Consider the following 22,032-nt stretch of genomic DNA (forward strand, 5'->3'; position numbering starts at 1 on the left):
GGAGTTTCCATATCCAGAAGGGCAAGGTCACGTGACGCACTCGAGACGATACGAAATAAAGCCAAAGTGACTTTAACGCCGATGATGGCCTCAATTCTGCCTGACGCTCGCGCGCGCACACATACACAAGCACACGCGCACGTCTGATTTTTTTTCCCTTTCAATATTGGAGAGAGGAACACCATGTGAGACGAGCGCCTCCTCCCTCCACACACACGCACACACACACACACTCCGTTCTCACTCCCTCCCTCCCTACCCCGTCGTCCTTCCCCCCTCTCTCTCTCTCTCTCTCTCTCTCTCTCCCTCTCTCTCTCTCGCCCACCCCGCACCTCTCTTCTTCTTTCACTTCCACTCCAGCGAGCGAGCGAGCAAAGCAGTACGCCGAGCGCTACACCGTCCGACCCCGCTTGCGCTTTGCTGCGAAGCCCGCGGAGGATTTATTATTATTATTATTATTATTAGAGAGGCGCAACTGGCGCAACTATGCACCACGCTCTCTTTCGCGGCTCCAATTTATGAAGATTATCACCATTTTTTTCCCTTTCTATTTGCTTTTCTTCGGGCGACTCTGGATGCAAACACCTGACAACCACCCACCGAATGTCGTCTTTAAGGTAAGAAAAACAGACCCCCCCCCCCTTCCCATTTTTTTTTTAGGCTTCTTGCATGCGAGGAGCCGCATTAAAAGTGTTTAATAACTTTTTTTTTTGTTACTGACGTTACCCATTTTGTTTGAAACAAACGAAACCTCCACGGGTTTTCTGCAAGTTTAATGGTTTTATTTTATTTTAATGAACGAGTTTGCACCTGTTCGGCAGCTCGAATGATTCCTTTCATAATGACAAATAAGACGTAATAAAAATGGCATTTATGCAAAAAGCACGCAGTTCGTGGCGTAGTTATTTTGAAATGGTTTTAAAAGGGGGTGTGTACTCGACATGCACGTGCCGCGACGGCTTAAACCACCTCTCAAACAATATAAAATCACACGTTTAATCGTTGTTCTGAGCTGTTTTTACATGTAAACCGTGTTTATGTCGTGTTTTCCGAACCAAAACAACGCGTTCCAACTTTGTGTCGCAGCAGTGTTGTGGCCGCCGAGCGAGGCTCGCAACTTTTTGATTGACAGGCGCCTGAGCCAATCGGCGCTTGACCTCTGGGTGCGCTCGCCCAATAAGCGCGAGGCATTTAAGGTAGCCCGGGAGACGTCACGTCGGTTTGTTAACTCTTTCGAGGTACCTACCACCTGTCAAGATGTTTATTATCCTGGAAAATAAAAAAACTAAACTAAACAATTATTTGTATTCACCGGCATAGATAAATAAATAAATGATAAAGTAGGAGCTCCACTCTAGGCATGACAGTTTGATTACTGATTCATTGATTGCGCTTTGGAATTGAACAAACCTGTATTGAATTTATGGAGTAAGCAGTACTGGTCTGTGACCCCTAGAGGCGCTGGTGGTCACATCTCAACAAGCTAGAAGAAGTGCAACGTCTTTCATTCTCTAAATAAAATAAGGTGATAAATTGTATAATCATCTAATAACATTTAAACTTTTTTTTCTTGTAATATTATAGTATCATTACCATAATATTGCAACTTCCGTCACATAAAATTACTTTTTTCATGTTGAAACGTTGCCTGTCTTTTTTTTTTACTCATTCATCATCAAACTTTTCCCCTCATAATACGACTAGTCTCATAAATTGACAACTTTATTCTCACAATATTTCATCTTTACTCTCATCTCAAAAGGTATACTTATGAGAATATGTCTTTATTATCGCAATAAATGTCTAGTAACATAACTTCATATTTAGATTTTTTCATTTAAATTACGACTTTATATCTGTCTCGTAAAAATTTATCTCGGAACATTTCTTCTAAAATCTTGCCTTTATTCATACAAAAAAAATTAAAAACGTTTTTAAAAATGTATTCTCATTCTTTCAAAATGTCACAACTTTAACCATGTAAAATTACCGATGTTGACGTCTTTATTTTTGTAAAATTACACTTGGAAGTTGCATTGGACAGCGCAGCCGTCAATATTAATTGCATTTCTTGCTGGAATCTTTATACCAAAACCTCATGGTTGGAACTGGTGTAACTTTTTTCTTGCCCTCTTTTTTTTTTTTTTTTTGCAAGGTGACTCCATGAGCCAGCAATGGAGACCAAAAGATACCAAAGTCTCTTTGAGGGGAGCGATACCGAGAACAGGTGGTCTCAGATCCCCAGCAACATGGAGCTCTGCTGCACCGCTGAGGACTCCAGCCTGAGCGCCGCTGATGTCCTGATCGACATCGCCAACGTCGCCGACCCCAAAGAGGGCGGCGGCAAGAAGCCGGACCAGCCGCTGCTTCGTCCCGGACCGAACCACAACTTCGGCCTGACGCACATCAGCAACAGCTCCCTCCACGGCCCCAAGCCGGAAATGGACTCTAAGGAGCTTTCCAAAACCGTGGCTGAGTCCATGGGACTTTACATGAATGCTGCCAGGGAGGCGGACTTTGCCTTTGGCCAGCACGGGGGCACGGCCAGCCCCGGGAAAATGCAGTACCCGGTATGCGGGCGGCCTCTTGAGGAAAGCCAGTGCATCTCGGCCAAAAGCCCCAAACTGAAAGGCTTTGCGTTCCCGCAGCCGAGCGGCGGCGACGGTTCCGTCAGTACCCCGGCGAGCTCCGCTTCCATGCTGTCCGGCAGCCCCCAAAGTTCCAGCCCGGGGGGCGGGAACAACATGGTGTCGTCCACCACCACCAGCCCCCCGGCGGGCTTCGGCCCAGCGTGCTCGCCCGTAAGTCATCCGGCCCTGGCCGGAGTCAGGCGCAGGAATCCGTCGGCGTGCAGCCCCGTGGAATCCAGCACGGTGGGCTCGCCGCCCCTCATGAGGTCCCCCATGTCCAGCCCGCGGAGTATGACTAGCGTGAGGTCCCCACCGTCCTGCAGCGTCAGGTCATCCGTCTCCAGCCCCACTGCGGTCCGACCCCCCGCCTGCAGTCCGGCCACGGCCATCGGAAGCCCGCAGAACCCTTCCTCGGGAGGTTTCCCGGCGTCCAGTCCCAGCGGCGAACTGGCTTTGGTGCGGGGCGACACCCGCAGCCCCGAAGCTACGGGTCCGACCCACGAGCCGGACTTCAAGCCCTTTGTGTTCCCCAAGGTGGAGATGTTGGACGGGGAGGTGTTCAACGTGGGTTTGGACCAGATGGGCATGGTGAAGTACATCAAGAACGAGCCAGGGACTGATTTGAGGAGCATGTGCTTGGGGGGGTCCAATTGCAACACCTCCAACATGCCGTTCATCACGCAAATCAAGAACGAACCCGACAAAAGCGACGGGTGCATGAACCCGCAGTCCTACGGCGAACAGTCGCCGCCGCTCGGCCTCTTCCCCGCGTCCGAGACCACCTACTTGTCGCTGAGGAATAACGTCGACGAATACAGCCTCTCCGGAATCTTAGGACCGCCGGTGTCCCTCAACAGGAACTACGACCCCGACGTATTCGCCAACAGCGTCCTGTCCAAAGGGGTTAAGCAAGAGTGCAGCGACGGCGACTACTACCAGGAGAGCAACGGCGCGCCCACGTCGGCCATTGTTGGAGTTAATTCCAGCGGACACTCATTCCATTACCAGATCGGTACGCAGGGAACAATGTCCTTTGCGCGGCACGACGTCCGGGACCAGTCCAACCCCTTGTTGAATTTAATTTCTCCCGTGGCGGCGTTGATGGAGTCGTGGAAGTCGCGGCCGGGCATGCCGCAGGGCTCGCTGTCGGCCCGGGCCGACGGATACCCGGGTCAGAACTGCATCGGTGACGGCATGACGAGGTAAGCAATGCTTTTAGGCTTTGGTTGGATTTTAGCTTCGCGCTGAGCAACTTGGGGATGGTCGTCGTCCGGGATTCTAAAGTTGTTGTCTTGAAAAATTACTTTTCCCCCAAAATACATTACGATGTTATTCAACTAAATTCTGACTTAATTCTCATAACAGTACAGATTTTTTTTTGTCGTAACATTTCGAGCTAATTGATGTAAAATGACTTCATTCTCATATTTAAAAAAAAAACGCTCAAAAGATAGAAATTCAAACTTTATTCTTATAACCTAATTTTTTTTCATATTTTCACTTTTCACATAAGTGGTATTATATTCTCATATTAAAAAGTTCTTTAACATGATTCAGATAAAAGATTAAAAAAAATATTACTATTTTCATAACATTATTTTTTTTCGTAATATTTTGACTTAATTTAGATAGAAATAATGCAGCAACTTTTTTTGTAATCCAATTCAGATCAAATTTTGACATAATTCTTTTTTCTCATAACTTTGCAACTTTTTCATCATATTTTGACTTTGCTCCCCTAAAATAACATTATGCTCATATAAAAACTTTATCTTAAAAAAATGTATATCACAAAACATTCCGACATATTTCTCATGAAATATTTAACATTAAAATTATGACCCTTTCTCTGTAATAATTCAACTGAGGTCATTGTAAAATCCCAAACATAACTTTTTTCTCCACAATTGAATTTTTTTTCTTATACATTCAAAATTGCATTATAAAATAAAACACTGTCAAAAAAGTCATACCATACTTTTTTCTGGCAACATTACAGCTAATCTCTATAAAATGATGATTTTATCTTCATATTGATACTTTTAACCTGTAAAATTCCAACTTTTTATTTTTAAATCACAACTGTATTCACATAAAATCACAACTTTATTATCTAAAGACTTGATTCTCGTAACTTAGCAACTTTTTATAATCCTAATTATTTCGACTTTAGTCCACTTCTGTATATTAAACTATAACTTCATTCTTACAACATCATGACTTTTTTTCCTCATAATATTTTAACTTTAATCACATAGAGTTAGTTGAACGCGTTCTGGGACTTTGCTTATTTTTTATTTATTTTTTTTGAAAATAATTTTGCTGTCCAAGTAAGTTGACTGGCCTACACTGTCGTACCCTCTATGGACATTTATTGGACTCAATTTCCAACAGGTTGTCTCTCAAGAAGGCAGAGCACTTTGTTGTAGTCATGTGCAAGAAAGAGCACGAGGCACTTTAAACAAGTTGCTTTGAGAATTGCCGGCTAAAAATGACGGAGTGCGGATCATTCTTCGCACACGATCCAAGCATTGACGTACACTACATTCACATGTTCTACTGTAACTAAGTTTACCTTTTAGCACAGGCTTTGTCGGCGCGAGAGGCGTTAACTGGGGGGGGGGATTTAATGGGCCAGAGTGTTGGCAGTGTCATGAATTATGAATGATTTATGACTTGCTTTTGTTGCCAGACTGACGAAATAAACAGTTAGGAGTGCTTGGGGCTGGATTGTATTGTGGAACGAAGCGAGCAGGCGAAAGGAAACTACTGTAACAACAACTCCATACCAACAGCCTCAGCTGGAAAGTTGTGCTTCAAACATGTTGGCAGAAAGGCATTATGCAAGAAGAAATGATTTTTTCGACATTTACTGTGGGAATATCATTCCCATAGGAAAAAATATAGAAATCAAAATGATAATTACTAGTGTCCCATGTAATGTTAACTCATTCACTGCCATCATTTCATAAAAAAAAAAAAAGTTTTATTAAAAATTAGGGGCAACAGGCGATAATTTTTTTAAAATTGTAATTAATCGCATGACTTCACTAGTTAACTCACGATTAATCACAAATTTTGTTCGAAATGTACAATAAAAAAATTCTAGGTTTTCATACTCTTGTTAACAAAAGTGGGGAGAAAAAAAGTTAAACTAATAGAAATAGTTCAAATGATTTTTTTATAGCCGTCAATGGCAGTGAATGAATAAAAAAAAGAAAACATTATTAAAAATTTGGGGCGCCAGGCGATTAAAATTTGTAATTGTAATTAATCGCATGACTTCACTAGTTAATTCACGATTAATCACAAATTGTATATCTGTTCTAAATGTACAAAAAAAATCTGGTTTTAAGCTTTCATACTCTTGTTAACAAAAATGGAAAAAAAAGTTAAACTAATAGAAATAGTTCAAATGAATTTTTGACGTCGATAGCCGTCAATGGCAGTGAACGAGTTAAAGGGGACGTCAACCTTAAACATTTCTTGACAATAATATGTTATCTGTGACCTCACTAGTCTAAACATGACATTCTGATTAATATTACATTTGTGGAATATGAGTTATGAAGCAAAATCTAGCCGTTTTTATCCATCTCAACGGGCGGCCATTTTGCCACTTGCTGTCGACTGAAGATGACGTCACAGTTGCTGAGAATATCATATTTAGACCAGTGGGGCTGCATAGAACATATTACAGTATTGTCACAAAAAAAAGGGGGAAGAATAAAGCCCTCAAGCAGGGTTATAACAGTTTTTGATTTTTTTAGTTAGTTTTACTAGTTTTGAATTTAGTTTTTTAAATTCAATTAGTTTTAATTACTTTTAGAGCGGGTTTGTTACTTATTAATGTTTTTTTAAATGCTCTGTTTTAGAAAAAAAAAAAAAGAGTTTCAGTATTAGTTTTAGTTTTATACGTACTGTATATATGGTTTATGAGGGGCATGAAAAGTTACAAAAACTTCACCCGTGAGCTCAACATGAATTTGGCAAGACGTTTATCATAGCGTGCCGCACAAAAATCTCTCCAGGTGCCGTGGCCAAAATTGAACCGGCCATTTTGGTTTTAAAGCAGCCATTTTGGGGTGCGAATTCCAAGGCTCTTTTCTTTGGCTGGTGTCCACGCTGACAGGATCACTGCCACCTTAAGTCCTAATGACATCCAGCTTAGCCCCGGTGTCAGACAGGACGTCGGTAAACGAGCTGGCCTACATGCTGCGAGCAGACAGAAAAGCACATCTCTGCTACTGTATTCATGGCCTAATATTTCAAGGCATTTCAAAAAAAGAAAAAAAAAAGGTTACGTAACCATTCAAAATCCCTACAAACTTTGATCCGCCGAGAGCTTTGGATAACACAGCAAAATCCCTTGGCTCCCCTTTTTCCTCTCTTTCACTATTCGTTTCCGCTGTAAGTGGTTTTAATTAAAGATGGCTTTTGATCTGAGCATTCTTTGAGTTTTAGCTGAAGATTCCCAGGAGAGGGGATTTTTCTCTGTTTTTTACGCAAATGTCACATGCACCGCAACAGGCCGTAAAATGAAGTTTACATGACAGGACTTGAAGTGAAATGCAGTTTGATGGTGCACATTCCAATGACAACCAACATATTTGAATATAATTTCCCACAGGAAATAATGGAAGTAGAAATGATCCGTTACATGGTCAAGATGGCCGTCCGAAAAGCATTATTAGCTTTTATTAGATGTTTTAGGTATAAAATGAATTTAATCCACCTGTTTTTAGCCATCTCAGGAGCGGCCATTTTGCCATGTACTTACTGTCGACTGAAAATGACATTACAGTGCCCAAGGGCTCAGGAAACGACCAATCACGGCTCACCTGTTGTCCAGGTTTGGTCATGTGACATCACGTTCACAAGATGAGCTCTGAGGCACTGTGATGCCATTTTCAGTCGACAGGCAGTGGCAAAATGGCCGCCATACCCCAACCGTAAGATGGATAAAAACAGGTGGATTTTTCTGCTTAATTAACTGCCATTGACGCCTATAGACGTAAAAATTTAATTTTAACAATTTCAATTAGTTTAACATTTTTTTCCAATTTTGTTAAAGGTATGAAAACCTAGAAAAAAAATACCGCACATTTAGAACAGATGTAAAATTTGTTATTAATCGTGAGTTAACTAGTGAAGTCATGCGATTAATTACAATAAAACATTTTTTATCACCTGACGCCCCTAATTTTTAATCTTTTCTTTTTTTAATCGTGAGTTAACTAGTAAAGTCATGCAATTAATTACAAAAAAAAAATCACCTTTTAATAAAAGAAAATATTTAAAAAATATGTATATTTTTTTAATTAAGGGCATCAGGCGATTAACATTTGTCATCGTAATTAATCGCATGACTTCACTAGTTAACTCACGATTTTATATCTGTTCTGAATATAAAATATATATTTTTTCTAGTTTTCATACTCTTGTTAACAAAAGTGGAACAAATGTTAAACTAATAGAAATAGTTCAAATGAATTTTTGACGTCTATAGCCGTCAATGGATATAAAAAGTCTACACACCCCTATTTAATGATAACAAGAGATACCTATCCAACTCTATTGAAAGGGAATGTTAAAATATTGCCTATTAGAAGAACAGCTGAACTTTATTTGGATTTAATCAGAGGCACTTTAAATGGTGTGTCTCGACTCTCATTTAACACAAGTGCGCATGCGATTAATTTCCTTTTTTTTTTAGCCATCGTCTCAGATTTCACACTCTGACACCAGCTTTGGCGTTTAGAAAATGTCCCCTTAAATTGAGTTCCATCTGTATCATTTTGAATAGCTCATTGCTTAAAGCACGGCCATCTTGTAAGAACGAGATGGACGCCGGTGTCTTGTCTGCCGCATGGAAGCAAGCAAGGCGAGCGCTCGGGCTGGACGACATCCGACTCTCAATGTTCTCCGAAGGGCCGAAAAGGCGTACTCCAGAGAGCGTCCTAATGAGCCTTTAATTGTATGTTCCTCCACTAAATCAATGGATGCAAATGATTTGATGAATTAAGACGCCGCTGGATACTAAATCGTCAATTAAAGCTTGAGCGTGCACAAGCGGACTCTTGGTGCATTGTGGCCGCTCGCCTGTTGTTTTAATGGTGTAATATTTCTGGAGTGCTTGGTTGTTGTTTTTTTTCCAACTTTATTCTCACTGGTTTATATTTATGACAATTTTAATAGAGTAAAGTTTTCTTTTTATTTTATTTTTAATATTCTTTATTAAAGTAAAATGAAAATGTTGTAGACGCATCCTGAAGTGTTTTAGCTGTAACAAAGTAATCAAGGCTTTATTTGTATTTGCATGGCGGTAAAATGAAATGGCGGCTCATGGAGCCATTTGGTACACACACTTTAAGCCAAACTTAAACTTTTCCCGGGTGTGAGTCACTTTCAAAGAAGAAAAACGTTTCGGAACATTGTTTTGAATATTTTTATTTGATATATTAATACTTTAGTGGGCAAAATGCAGAGCCTTGAGGAACATCGGATGGAATGTGATTCATCCTCTCTACCCCAGGTTCCTGGTGTTCCTCAAGGCTCTGTTTTCTGCCCACTAAAGTATTAATATATCAAATAAAAATATTCAAAACAATGTTCCTGTTTTAACAAATAAAATAAAAAATACGCGTTTTACTCTGGTAACATTTTGAGCTCAAGTGATTTCAATTTTACCACCAATAATATTTTTTTTAATTGTTGAATTGGTATCTGGCAGCAGGTCTGCTAGTTAAGATGGCGCTACGCAGGATATGCAAATATTTTGACACTTAACCAGCTTGAACTTTTTTTCATGGAATCAGAGGCCATTGATATTTGCACTATTAATGTTGATACACGCTTCCTAACCGAATTGTTTTTTGTTTGAAGCTCTATATTAATAACAGTAACTTCCATGCTACATACGGTGAAATCATCCATGGTGTGTCACATTGTTTTGTTTGTTCAAAGTGATGCTATACTTTAGTCTCACATTTCTTGACTGAGAGAGACTTTAAAAAGTGTGTTTTAAAAATGATAATTTTTTATCGGTATTGTGGATTTTCACCTTTTGCCGTTTGGTCAGGAATGTATCCCATGCAATAAACAGGGGTTGACTGTATAGACAAAAAAGGTAAAACAAGAATGACATTAGTGGAGTTGTTGTGTTTCTTTTCCCCGAGTCTGCAGAAATATTCTGAAAATGTCTTGTTACTCGTTGGGGCGAGCACATGAATAAATCACTCTCGCCGCAAGCAAGAATGAGGTTATTCTCCCCCGTCTATGGAAGCGTTCACCTCGAGCTCATGAATAGTTAGCGCGCCGGTCCGGTCCGGCTCAACAAGAGCCGCGGAGCTTCTCGCATTGAGAACTCTTTTTGGAATGAAAAGATGTTTTTCCTGCCCCGCCGACAGCCATGACACATCTTCCCACTGGCTAAGCAAACAATTGAACAAATGAATCATTGCAGTTCTAGTAATATTCCCAATCTTTAAGTAAGCAGGCAGTCACTGATGTCAACATGAATTCAAGCAGAGGCCCTTTTTACAACATGCCCGCCCCTGTTGCAAAAAATGATGAAAATGTTTTAATATACATGCCAGGTCAGTAGATTTCACTTTGTTAAAAATAATAAAAATGCTATAGTTTTGCATCCTTCATTTTTTAAAATCTCTCTTTTTTTTTTAAACATTGTAATTACATTGCATTAATTTTAAAATCTTTTATTTTTGTATTTTGTTTTGTATAATATTTGTCATTTACAAATAACAAAAATAAAAAATTACTATTTCATTCAGTTTTGTTAAATATTTTTCATTACTTAATTTTAATTTAAAAAAAATGCATACTATTTTTCATTACATTAAAATTATATTATTTAAAAAAAAATCTAATTAAAAAAATACTTTCCTACAATATATTGTATGCATTCAAGTTGTATTAGGGGAAAAAACGAGTAACAACTTTTCCCAGGGCTTGTTCACTTTTCTGCCCCCCCCCAAAGTTACTGAACATTTTTATTTTATTTTATTTACATTTTAAAATACAATTCAAAATGATTAATCTGTATTGTCTTACCTAAAGTTAAAATAGGTTTTATCTTTGAAAATTAAAATACATTTGAAACATTTTACATTTTCTCTAATATATTTTATGGAAAAAAAAATCATGTTTTATGACATAATTTTTTTTTATTTAAAAAAAATTATATTATAATAATTCTTCATTTTAAAATAATCTTCCGCCAACACCCTTAAAATTGCTCGGCTAAAAAACAAAAACAAACATAGTTTATTTCTTTTAAACCCATATTGGATTTCTTTTATTTTTTTAAACCATAGCTATTGGGTTACAGTGATTTTAAGCGAGCAGTTTTAAGGATGAAGACTTCGATGCTGCTGCAATTCAGACCGCTCAATTGACGAGCATGAACAGTGACTGAAAAGCTGGAAATAACTTTGATATATCTTCCTGACGTTAATCTGGGAAAAGAGGACATCTGGTCGCTCTGGTTTACCCCAGATGCAGCTTCTAACGCATAATGTGTTTTACATTTTCAAATGATTTTGCCTTTTCCTTTTGTGAGTAAGTGGTTAAGTGCTATTATGGCCGCCGACGTGCACATACTTAAAGCTAAGACAAGAAGCCAGTGAGCCACGTTAACATTCTCACAATGCAAGCCGGACCCCCATAAAAGTGTGATCGCTGTTGGCTGGGGAGGTGTTCAGGGGGGGGGCGGAGGGAGGCTGTGATGGAGTGGGGGTCTCCCAGCATGTGTGAATGCTTGTCCTCTTTTGAACCTCTCCCTAGAAAATACAGCCCGGTGACAAGAGGACCAGCTTTTCGGGCCATTCCGGTCCTGGAGTTGCACTTTTAACCCACTCGGTCCATTTTTTACTTTCAACTCATGGCCTCCTGAGAAGTTTTCCTGCACTTATTTGATGATTGTCTGTTACTGCTTTTATTTAAAAAAAAATCCCTATTCTATTGCATTGTTTTTTAAAAATGTATTTATTTAATTTATGTTATATTTATTTTTTATTAAAATTATATTATTTTTTCATTATATGATGCCCAGAGGTGCCAAATCCAGAAAGTAAAAATCCTGCCACAGTTTTAGCTTCAGATGCTAGCTAGCTCCCATGGTGCTCCTAGTGCTAGCTAGCTAGCTAACTATCTAGCACTAGGAGCTAAAGCCAAAACTGTGACAGGGTTTTTACTTTCTGGACCTGGATTTTGTTTTGTTTGTTTGATTATGTTTTTATGATAGCGCCAGTTTAGCTCGGTTGGGTATTGTTTTTGAGAGGACAAGTCCTTCATTCAGTCTGCATCCATTTGACAACAAGACAAAAATGCCGTCTGATTGTTCACGCCTCCTATCATTGTTTACTGTTTAACTATAGCTTGAGTCAGAGTTGATTGCCACAGCATCCATGTTTACCCCGGGGCTTTCCTGTCGCTTTTGAAACACGCCGGGTGGAACGGTTTCATAGAAGTGTCACTGCAATTAAACACATTCACTGCATCCTTTGCCCATGACACCATTCATTTTTTTTGCCATTACAATACCTGAATAAGCAGGTGGTGACAAAAATAAAAGAATTAAGTGGAAGGCGGGTCTGAATTAATACTCAAGGGTGTGGAGACCTAAATTGGCTTTGCTTCGAGTGCATTTTACTTGCTTGAAACTTTTAACAGTCATTCAGTGTTATTTTTTTTTAGGTTGTAGTCATTTTTTTGTGTGTTTCACCAGTACTCTTGATATTCACTGAAAATCTTGGCTATTCACTGTTTTTTGTGCTCAGGCCAAAGCATTTGAATTATCATTTTGGCACCTTCTGGTGGAATTGTGTTGTTTTTGTTAGTTTGTTTTTGTTTGCGTTTGAGAGGTCCCCTTTTGTTGGTGATCAAAAGTGAACATGGAAGTGTACGTTTGTTTTTGCAACTATGAATAGCCCGTATAGCCTACTATGCCAATTCACCTGTATTCCTTAACGTTACTATTATTATTGTTTAAATGCCGAAAGGTGAAATTAATGACATAATAGTTGTGTAAAGTTTACTGTAATGTCATGTTTGTTTATGCTAGCATGGTAGGCTAGTAAGCTAGCTAATATACTATTGCTACTACTACTATTTTGCGATTAAAAAATAAAATAAAATAATTCATGACTCCCTATCCCTCGCAAATAGTAATGGCTTCACTTATACACATTATTTAATGGAAAAGTTAAAAAACAAAATATGTCAATTCTGTTCAGTTGCGTTTGAGACCCACTGTCCACTGACTAGCATAAATGGTGACTGCAAAGCTAGCCGGTGACGTCACAATATCAATCCATAAGATGTTATCGTAATACGAATAATAATGCACAATACTGTACCGTGATGGAGACAAAACAAACAAAACATTCACTGTGTGAGGTTGTCGGCAGGTCATTACAGCAAAGTAGCCGCAAATAGCAGGCGGAGCAACACACTTTCACAAAGCTCACAATGTCGCCGAAGCATTGCGTTCATGTTTTGTATGTAACTCAACATGATTTATAGCTAAATGGCTAATTTAGCATGAATCATTTGTTAAAATAAATAACAATACAAGGTTGTCAGCATTTCGGGAAGGAAAACAATGATGGTTCATAATAGCAACACAGTTCAACCCCCAAAACGGGGAAGCAATTTGCAAAGATAAACACATGATGTAAGAGAAGTAGTTTTTTTTTCTTTCATTGGATTTATTGAGTATTTTATTACGTCATTGGTTTATTATGTACACTATTTTGTTACAGCTGCTGCGGTTTTGTTTTTTTAAGTTCTCAAGGCATGACGTTGAGCTTAGTCACACATCCGCAGATGGGTTATTTGTCCTTTTTTAGGGTTTTCGGTACTATTGAAACAAAACTGTAAGTACACAAAATGTGCTTTTATTGGTTGCATATACCCAAATGCATTCATTGTTTTTAAGGTTGTCGGGCTTGGCTTATCAGAACAAAGTAAGGGTGATCGTGGTGACTTCTTAGCTAAAACAAAACAAACCGAGCAGCACCATGCGAAGCTAAAAATAACATGACGTAATAAAATGGTTCATTGGTCGTTGTTTAAATAGGTTTTATTGATATAAAGTAACAGGATCATTCAAATCAACCAAATGAAGCTTTTGTTGAAACATGTAGAAATGGACTAATTGTCCTTTTGATTAATTAATCAAAATTAAGCACGATTGCTTAGTTCAACAAAAATGGTTTCAACTACACATAAAGTTTCATTTATACATAACGTAGCAAGTCCCAGTCATTCTGGAGGCCGACTTAGGCAGCCGGCATGACACACTGACCCAACAGGTAAAAAAGAGGCTTCTGCGGATCAGGTGGCAGCTTGAGGTTTTGCTTTACTGACGCGGCGGCGAGGGATGAGATCACAGTATGAGTCACCGTATCAACGCAAGATGCAGGAAACGGTTGCAATTAAAGAGAAATTAAAAGGTGGTCTGCCCAACGCACCCAATATTGTTTTTTCTTTGTGTTGAGAGCCAAAATTGTTATGGAGTTTCAGTTGCACGCCACACGTTATGGGAAGTTTTGGTATGAGTTCTTAACTCATTCACTGCCATTGACGGCTATAGACGTCAAAAATTAATTTGAACTATTTATATTCGTTTTTCCCCCACTTTGTATGAAAACCTAGAAATTTTGTTTTATTGTTCATTTAGAACAGATATAAAATTTTTGATTAATCGTGAGTTAACTAGTGAAGTCATGCGATTAATTACGATTACAAATTTTAATCGCCTGACCCCCTAATTTTTTAATAATCTTTTCTTTTTTTTTTAAATAATAAAAAAAGTCATGCGATTAATTACAATAAAAACAATTTAATTGGCTGATGTTCCTAATTTATAATAATCTTTTCTTCTTCTTTATTTTTTTTAAAACAAAGAAAAGATTAAAAAAATAAAGTGGAAAAAAAACGTTTGCTAATAGAAATAGTTCAAATAAAATTTTGCCGTCTATAGCCGTTAATGGCAGTGAATGAGTTAATGGGAAACAACATTGTTTTACAACTTGATGTGGCCGTCAAGGAAGAATCAAATTTCCTCAAAAGTTGTCAGTGTGCAGCTTATATAACTGTGGGAATTTATTGTTCCCTAAATATAACTCATAATACAGCCACTGATGGCAAACAAAAGTGAGCACATCCTTAAGTGAAACTGAATGGGCCAATTTAGTCCCAAGGAGTTTACTTATAGTACAAGAATAAAAACACTGGAAAAATAAAATTATAATAATACTCTGTATTATTTACTTAAAGTATACTACTTTTTTTTTTGTCAAGGGTAAGGCTGACGCGTACGCTAAGCAGGCAGGCAGCACTGGATAAATGACAAATATACCTCTGGCAACTTTAGAAAATATAGCCGTTTGCTCCTGGGCTTTTTTTGGGGGGGGTGGGGGGGGGTGTAGTTTGCAAGACCTTGTAGAGTTGACTTATTGGAGTTTTGTGTTTTATGGTGAGTCATCAAACTTTGCTGTCGTGCTACTACGCCTACAAGCAATGATGAAAACACAACTCTTGCAATTTATGGCCGCCCAGCTGTCTCGTATACGAGGTTAAAATTTGTTAGCCACCAGATGAAAATAGTCTGTCTTTGAAAATGACCCTCTTTTTTTTTACCCAAATACGAGGTTCTTGAGTTGTTTTGGGGTGTTTACCTGAGATAGGGGTTGAACTTTCCAAAAATACCTGCAACGCAAATTTTCACCCGGTTGCAAAATTCCGTCAAATATGAATCCGGTCTATCCTCCGCGTTCCCCCGCCAGGATACAAATACTCGCATTTATAAATAATAAACAACATTTTATGCTCTGCCGGATCTGACAGGAAGGCGAGCAAAGAAATCCTAAACGGCATTTCATCTTGCCAAGCCACTGTTTGACAGGAATGTCTCACTGAAGTTCTACGTTACATAATCCCTTTGGCCTAAATATTTAATCGTGAAATCATCTTGCTTCACCTGCCTTGCCCTTTTTACTTGTCGTGGGAAAAATGTGAGCTCACGTTCGGAGGGATCACCACCGAGAGACAAGCAGGCCCGGTCGGGCGCGTGCGAGCGCCTTCAGTTACAAATCACCCGTTGAATGTTACACCGCATGCAAATCTTATGGCTCGGGGTCCCTCCGCCATGGGAGAACCGGTTTTTCCCTCTCGGTGAACTAGATTCTTGCCTCGCCGGATAAGCTTATCGACGCGATGTTTACATTGGACGCCGGCCAGAGATGGCGAGCAGGCGCAGCTAAAAGGTTGCAGGGCCGTCTTTCTAGTCTCTGTAGTTCCTACAGTTCAAATCCTGTGTTGATGTATTGATTAAAAAAAAAAAACAATTGGGGTAGTATTGCCGTTTTTTTTTTTAACTGAAAAATGAACTTAGACCTCTCATGATAACACTTTTTTAGGATGGTATATTTTCCCAGACCTTATCCCGATAATTATTGTATCATACATTTTTTAATGATGTTAGCGCATAATAATTCAAGTACATTCTTTTTAAAAACTGTGTTTTTTTTTGTGTTAGCAGTTGAGGAAATTGGGTGGGATGGTTGCGCTTTAAATGGACTTTGAAGTTTGCTGTGTTGCGACATTCTTCATACAAATACAACATACTAGCTTATTGGTCCACGTTCATCTGGCTTGAATCCAAAATGTTTTGACCCACATGGCCCACGAAACAGCACGCAAGTAAATGACAATGAATCTTATCAAGTCTAGAATTTTTTTTGTTGTATTCAAGTCATAGAGCAAGAGCAATAAGTCCGTATTGTAATTATCATGAAAAGTCTAATCACAGTTTTTGACACAAATCTTCAAGAATTTGAGTCAGGTCTGGTCGCCGTAAACAGCGTAATGGCAAAACGGGCTTCACAATTTAGCTTTGTGAATTTGAGATTTTGTCAAAGTATGAGCCTTGGAATTCCACTAAAATGGGCACTTCAAACCATAATAGGCAACTTCTTGTTTAATTGTCACTGAGACTTTTGTGTCACGGGCTAATTTTAACTTTAAAGTCGTACTTTTCGAATTTTGCAAGGAATGCTAGCTACCAAGTGAGTTTTGGAGATGTTGTGTTCGGGATCATACATTTTCAACAGGATACGTTTGCTGTGTACCTGTTGCCCTCTTTGCAACAACGCTAGCAATAGCATCAGCGGCTAACAAAACGCCACCAAATCATGCTGATGTAACAACGGGTGGCTGTGTAACCGGATTAGACTGTCGACTGTTAGCATGCTAGCAAATTAGCACACAAATGAGCATAATGGTTGTTTAAAAAAAACCATCAGCTATTTGCCTCTGTGCTGTAGTTTGCTAAATTGTAGGTTACTTTTGCTAGTGATTATTTGTGTTGCCATCTACTTTAAACTTGCTAGTCCATACAACAAAACATCACGTGGTTTGTTGTGCTAAACATTTTTGGTATGCTTGGTATTTTTGTTTTTTTACTGTTTCTCTAGCTAGCTAGCTAGCTAGTTAGCTAGCACAGATGCAAATGTAGTGCTATTGTAGTCTTTTTTTTCCCCCGTGTTCTATGGAGTGGGCTAAAGTTTTTTTTTTTTCCTTTACTCAAAGGGATGCTTGACTCATTGAGCCATTTTCAGCAGTAAAAAGTTAATATTTTGTGCAAAATGAATTTGATAACTTCATTATTTTTCATGTACAATTAATACCCTTTAAAAGCAAATGTTCCCCACTTGCTGTCAACTGAAGATGACATCACCTGTACTGAGGAAGTAGGTAACGACCAATCATGGCTCACCTGTTTTCTGGGTTTTGGTGAGCTAAAAACAGCGGCAAAATTGAATGCACGTCAAGTATGAATCCAGTGAGTCTATCTTCCAGGTTCCCAGGGTGGGATAAAAATATTCATATTTATGAATAATACATAACCTTTTTCCCCATCTGTCGAGTCCACATGGTTTGAATCTATCGGACAAAAATTGTAAGACATAAAGGTCATAGTGCATTTTAGTTTTATCCTGAAATTTCACCTGGAAACCAAATAGCCCTGTTTGTGAGACGTGTACAGTATTTTATGTTTTTTGCTGCAAACTTGCTAACAAAATACAATTTTGCTGAACCGGTTGACCTAAAAAAAAAAAAATCATCCAAAAATGAAACACTGAGAACGAACGACGGTGACACATGAACTTAGCAACAAAATACAATTTTGGAAAACTTTCACTCGCTATATGCCAGTGGTTCCAGATCCCGATGCCACGGTAACCTAATAGGGCCAAAAATATGATGTATTTAGGAATCGTTTATTTTTGTTCATCTATCCATGCCAGCGACATATCATGACACAAGCTAACCATTATGAGTGTTATTTCGGTGTGAGGGCGGCTGAACTTGGAAAATTGTGGAGATAAAAAAAAAACACACACACACAAAAAAAAACAACCCTGCTGATATTTCTCCCGCCTTCTGCTCAGAGATTAACGGGTTGAAAATTAGGTCACACTGACAGCGGCGTTCCCAACCCGGTCACCACCAAAGTCGGCGTATGTCACTCGAGTTTTTGTGAGCTGTGGTGGTCCGTCAGGGCTAGCAAGAGCTTCTCTGCCAGCCTAAACACGATCTGAAGAACGAACCTACATTTACAACCTCTATTTTCTTGCACCGTGAAATGGTTTCATTTACTGCTTCCGGTACGTGTATGTGAATGTTTTGTGCTGCCATGTTGGTCTAATCTGCCCAGAGCCTTCAGAGTCACTAATGTTGGCTCATGTAGCGGAAGGTTTTTCGAGCAATTTGGTTCTTAATTACTTTTGGTCTTGTACGTAATGCTCTATTTTTCCATACAGAAGGCACAATTATAACCCAAGAAAGTGCTCGTAACAAAAGTATGCAAATGGTGTCCATAAACAGATTTTTTTTTTGTCCGACATCTCAAGATGGTTTTATGAGTCGTAAATTTTTGGACAGTCCCTAAGCAAATATCAAACAAATTCTCCTTCCGCTTCCCTCGCCATCTTCCATAAACCACCAAGACTCTTCAATAAAGGTCAAAGTAACGTTTCATTCGTCGTTATTTCACATTGTTTTCTGAATTTAAAGCTCGAGGTATTCTCTATACACGTTTTTGGGGATTTGGACGATTTTTGGGGGTGTCTGGAACGGATTCTTTTGATTTACTACGGCTGCGTTCAGACTGCAGGCAAATCGGATTCCTCCTCAAATACGATTTTTAGGGCTGACTGTCGAGCAAGTGCCCCAAATCCGATTCTGGCCGCGTTCAGACGGAACCACATTATTGACCCATCTGACAGGTTGCTGTAGCAACGACGTCGAACGGCGGCGGCGGCGGCGGCGGCGGCGCCCAGCGCGTGCGGTGTTTGACGTCATGTGACGCCGTTTACCGCTCCGTACTTCCCGTTCCTCGCAAGCGCGTTAAGGGGTGTTCTATTTTTCTTTATTTTGATCGACCATATATCTATGGCTACTACCGGGCACACTATTTCTCGCTATTTCCGGTTGAGCGTGACATGGGCCGACAAGGCGAGTGACTGCCGAGCATACGAGGAAACGGCCGGGCGGCGAACCGATTGATCAGACTGAGACGCATTCCTGTCCAAATCGGATATGAAACGACCTCCACCGCATGTGGTTTCAATCCGTCCCGCAAAAATCGGATTTCATGTGCTTTGCGACTGTTCAGACTACAAAAGAGACATCCACATTCAATCTGGGTGGGCTAAAATTCGGATTTACTGTTTCAGTTTTTATACAATATAGTCTTAGTCATATTTTTTTTAAACGCAAGCACTTTTCCATACTCTGATTGGTTGGTCGGAGCAACACTTCAACAGCCAACTTCTACTGGCAAAACACAGCTGTAGCGATCTATACATGTCCAGAAATTTAAATTTTTTAAATTTCTGGTGAATATCGATATATCGATTGTGAACCGCTCCATGTGCGGTTGTATTGCATCTTCATGCAGTACCGATGGTTTCTGAAGGTTCAATTATGACATGATGGTTGTGATACTCACAAATGGATTAAGTCGAGTAAGACTCCACAGAAGGCTCAGGTAACAAATGCACAGCCTGACACGCCATTTGTATCTTGTGCCTCTATTGACGCTTTTAAAAAAAAAGAAAAAAGAAAAAGAAAAAGCCGGCATGTTTCCGATACTTTTGCCATGATGGAATTTATTAAACATCTGCGATACGGATGAGTGGTTTAGTGATTCCCCTCAGAGGGCTCCCTTGCTTTGTGTCCCCATGTGGCTAGCACACACACACACACACACACACACGATCGCTCACGCACACGCACACACTCATACTTGTAAACAAACGCAGCTGCGATGCGGACATGTTGGCATTCCGATGTGGCTTCTCTTTTGCCGTCATATCGTTTTATGAGCTTATCCAGCGATAGGACGCCGATCGACCTTAAATAAACAGTACCTCTCTTTTTGTGGACTGTCATCTTCTATGGTTAGTGCTGCAATCTGGAATCACAAATATATATATATATGTATATATATATTTATATATCTTACAAAACAGTAATTACATTTCCATTGTAATAAGTTGACGTAAGATGTTTATTCGTCTTTTTTTTTTTTTCTTCACTTTGTCGAATGATTTAATGACTGCTTGGTGAGAACTTGGATGCCGGAGCTTGTGTACAAACATGGGAGGCGTCCAAGCGCAAAATGCATCTTGGCTTCTTTTTTTAGATGGGCTGGGGGGGGGGGGGGGCGTGACGGAAAACGGGACGAACACCCAGGAATAATCTGACTTGTCAACAGCTCGTTATGATCGAGGTTGAGGTGTCCTAATGAGAATCTGCTCAATGTACTGAATGTCTAGCAACGGGGGGTTGTGCGGGGGGGGGGGGGGGGGGGGGGTCATTTTCAGTTTTTCCGTTAACCCTGCAGTCTATAAAAAAAAAACACTCTCGCACCATTTCCAGTGACGAGGAAAATATGTTTCTGACGCGCCGCTGAGAGCTATTTTCGATGTTGCGAAATGAGTCGTCTCTCACTATGTCGCAATGCGCGGACTTTCTTTAATGTTACTTAATTGCAGATTATTCGATTTTTTTTGCAGTGATCATTTTTCACACGGACTGCGGCTGCAAATTCATGTAGCAATAAGCATGAACCGGGAAGAAGTGTAACGTTACCAACCGGCTCACTTTTCTGTCACTCAACAGGCATGGCCTGCCTTTTAAAATGTCACAGATGCTACAGTGCAGAAAATGAGGATAGTGACCCCAAGTGGACACAAATAATAACTGTACTTCACATACTGAATGCTAGTATCATATTTAATACATTTTTAAACCAAATCAGTTTTTGTTTGCTTGCCATGATAAACCAAGAGTTACTGTACATATAAAATCATTTTCTAAATAGTGTTAGTTTCTACGGCATTCGCATTATATATCATATTGCAAAAAAAATATGAAAACTCCTGTTTTTCTGACAAATTTTTTGGGGGAGCTTTTGTTTTTTGGTGTATTTATTTTTTATTTTTACTGCATGTTTTTCTGTCATAAAAAAAAAATTGTCAAAAAAACGGGAGGAAAAATTACTCGGTAAAACATAACAAAAATTCTGAAAAACATGGGAAAGAATTATTTAAAAAAAACTGAAAAATATTTCATGCAATATGCTTCTGTAGAAACATAATCGTTAGCTTACTAAAATCATGCCGATCGATTGACATGTTCGTATACTTACCTAAACTGAGCCAGTAAGTGATCTAGTTGAAGGTATGTTGGAAGTAAGTCCACCAAAAAATACTTCCCAAAACAGTACGAGCTTCTGTTTTTTTTGTTATTGTATTTTTTAATATCCCCACCCCCACTGCTTTTCTGAATATATTTTTTCCTGTTTTTTTCTGAGTAATTTTTCCCGTTTTTCCAGAATATTTTTTTAAAACAGAAAAAAAAAAATCTGGAAAAAAATCAAATTAAAAAAGAAATACATAAACAAAGCTCCCCCCAAAATTAGTTAGAAAAACAGGAGGCTTTTTTTTTTCTTTAAGTGAATGCAATACGCTTCCGTAAGTTTCACACATTTTAAAGTATTGCTCAGATGCTGTTCTCACTCTCTCGCTGTCAAAAAATGGAAGACTATCTTACAACATGACTTTGATGGAATGAAAACATGCACCGTTCTCCAAATAAGAGGCAACACGTGAAGCTGTTTATCACTCCCAGTTGAAATTTACTATAAAACATCGAAATGTTCAAGCAAGCCATGTCATTTCATACGCAGAAACTTTAGCTTAATGCTAACATATCACGCAAAGGCCATAGATGTGCTAACGGAAATTAGCATAATTATTAACACTCAACACAGCTGGCTACTTAAACACACACGGAGCATCAACAC

General features: G+C 39.2%; 1 protein-coding gene across 1 annotated transcript in view; it reads left to right on the forward strand.

Annotated features, from left to right (window-relative positions):
- The first annotated feature begins 327 nt into the window (after positions 1-327).
- Positions 328-22,032, forward strand: part of nr3c2 (nuclear receptor subfamily 3, group C, member 2) — a 71,413-nt gene continuing 49,708 nt past the window's right edge. Inside the window, exons 1-2 of the mRNA XM_086082630.1 lie at positions 328-617; positions 2,156-3,832. Of these exons, the coding sequence (XP_085938756.1) occupies positions 2,175-3,832 (1,658 nt within the window). The 5' untranslated portion in view covers positions 328-617; positions 2,156-2,174. The remainder of the gene's footprint in view (positions 618-2,155; positions 3,833-22,032) is intronic.

Source organism: Leptonotus elevatus, chromosome 8 (assembly GCF_054856555.1).
Source record: "Leptonotus elevatus isolate MCC_2025b chromosome 8, RoL_Lele_1.0, whole genome shotgun sequence".
Taxonomy (NCBI): domain Eukaryota; kingdom Metazoa; phylum Chordata; class Actinopteri; order Syngnathiformes; family Syngnathidae; genus Leptonotus; species Leptonotus elevatus.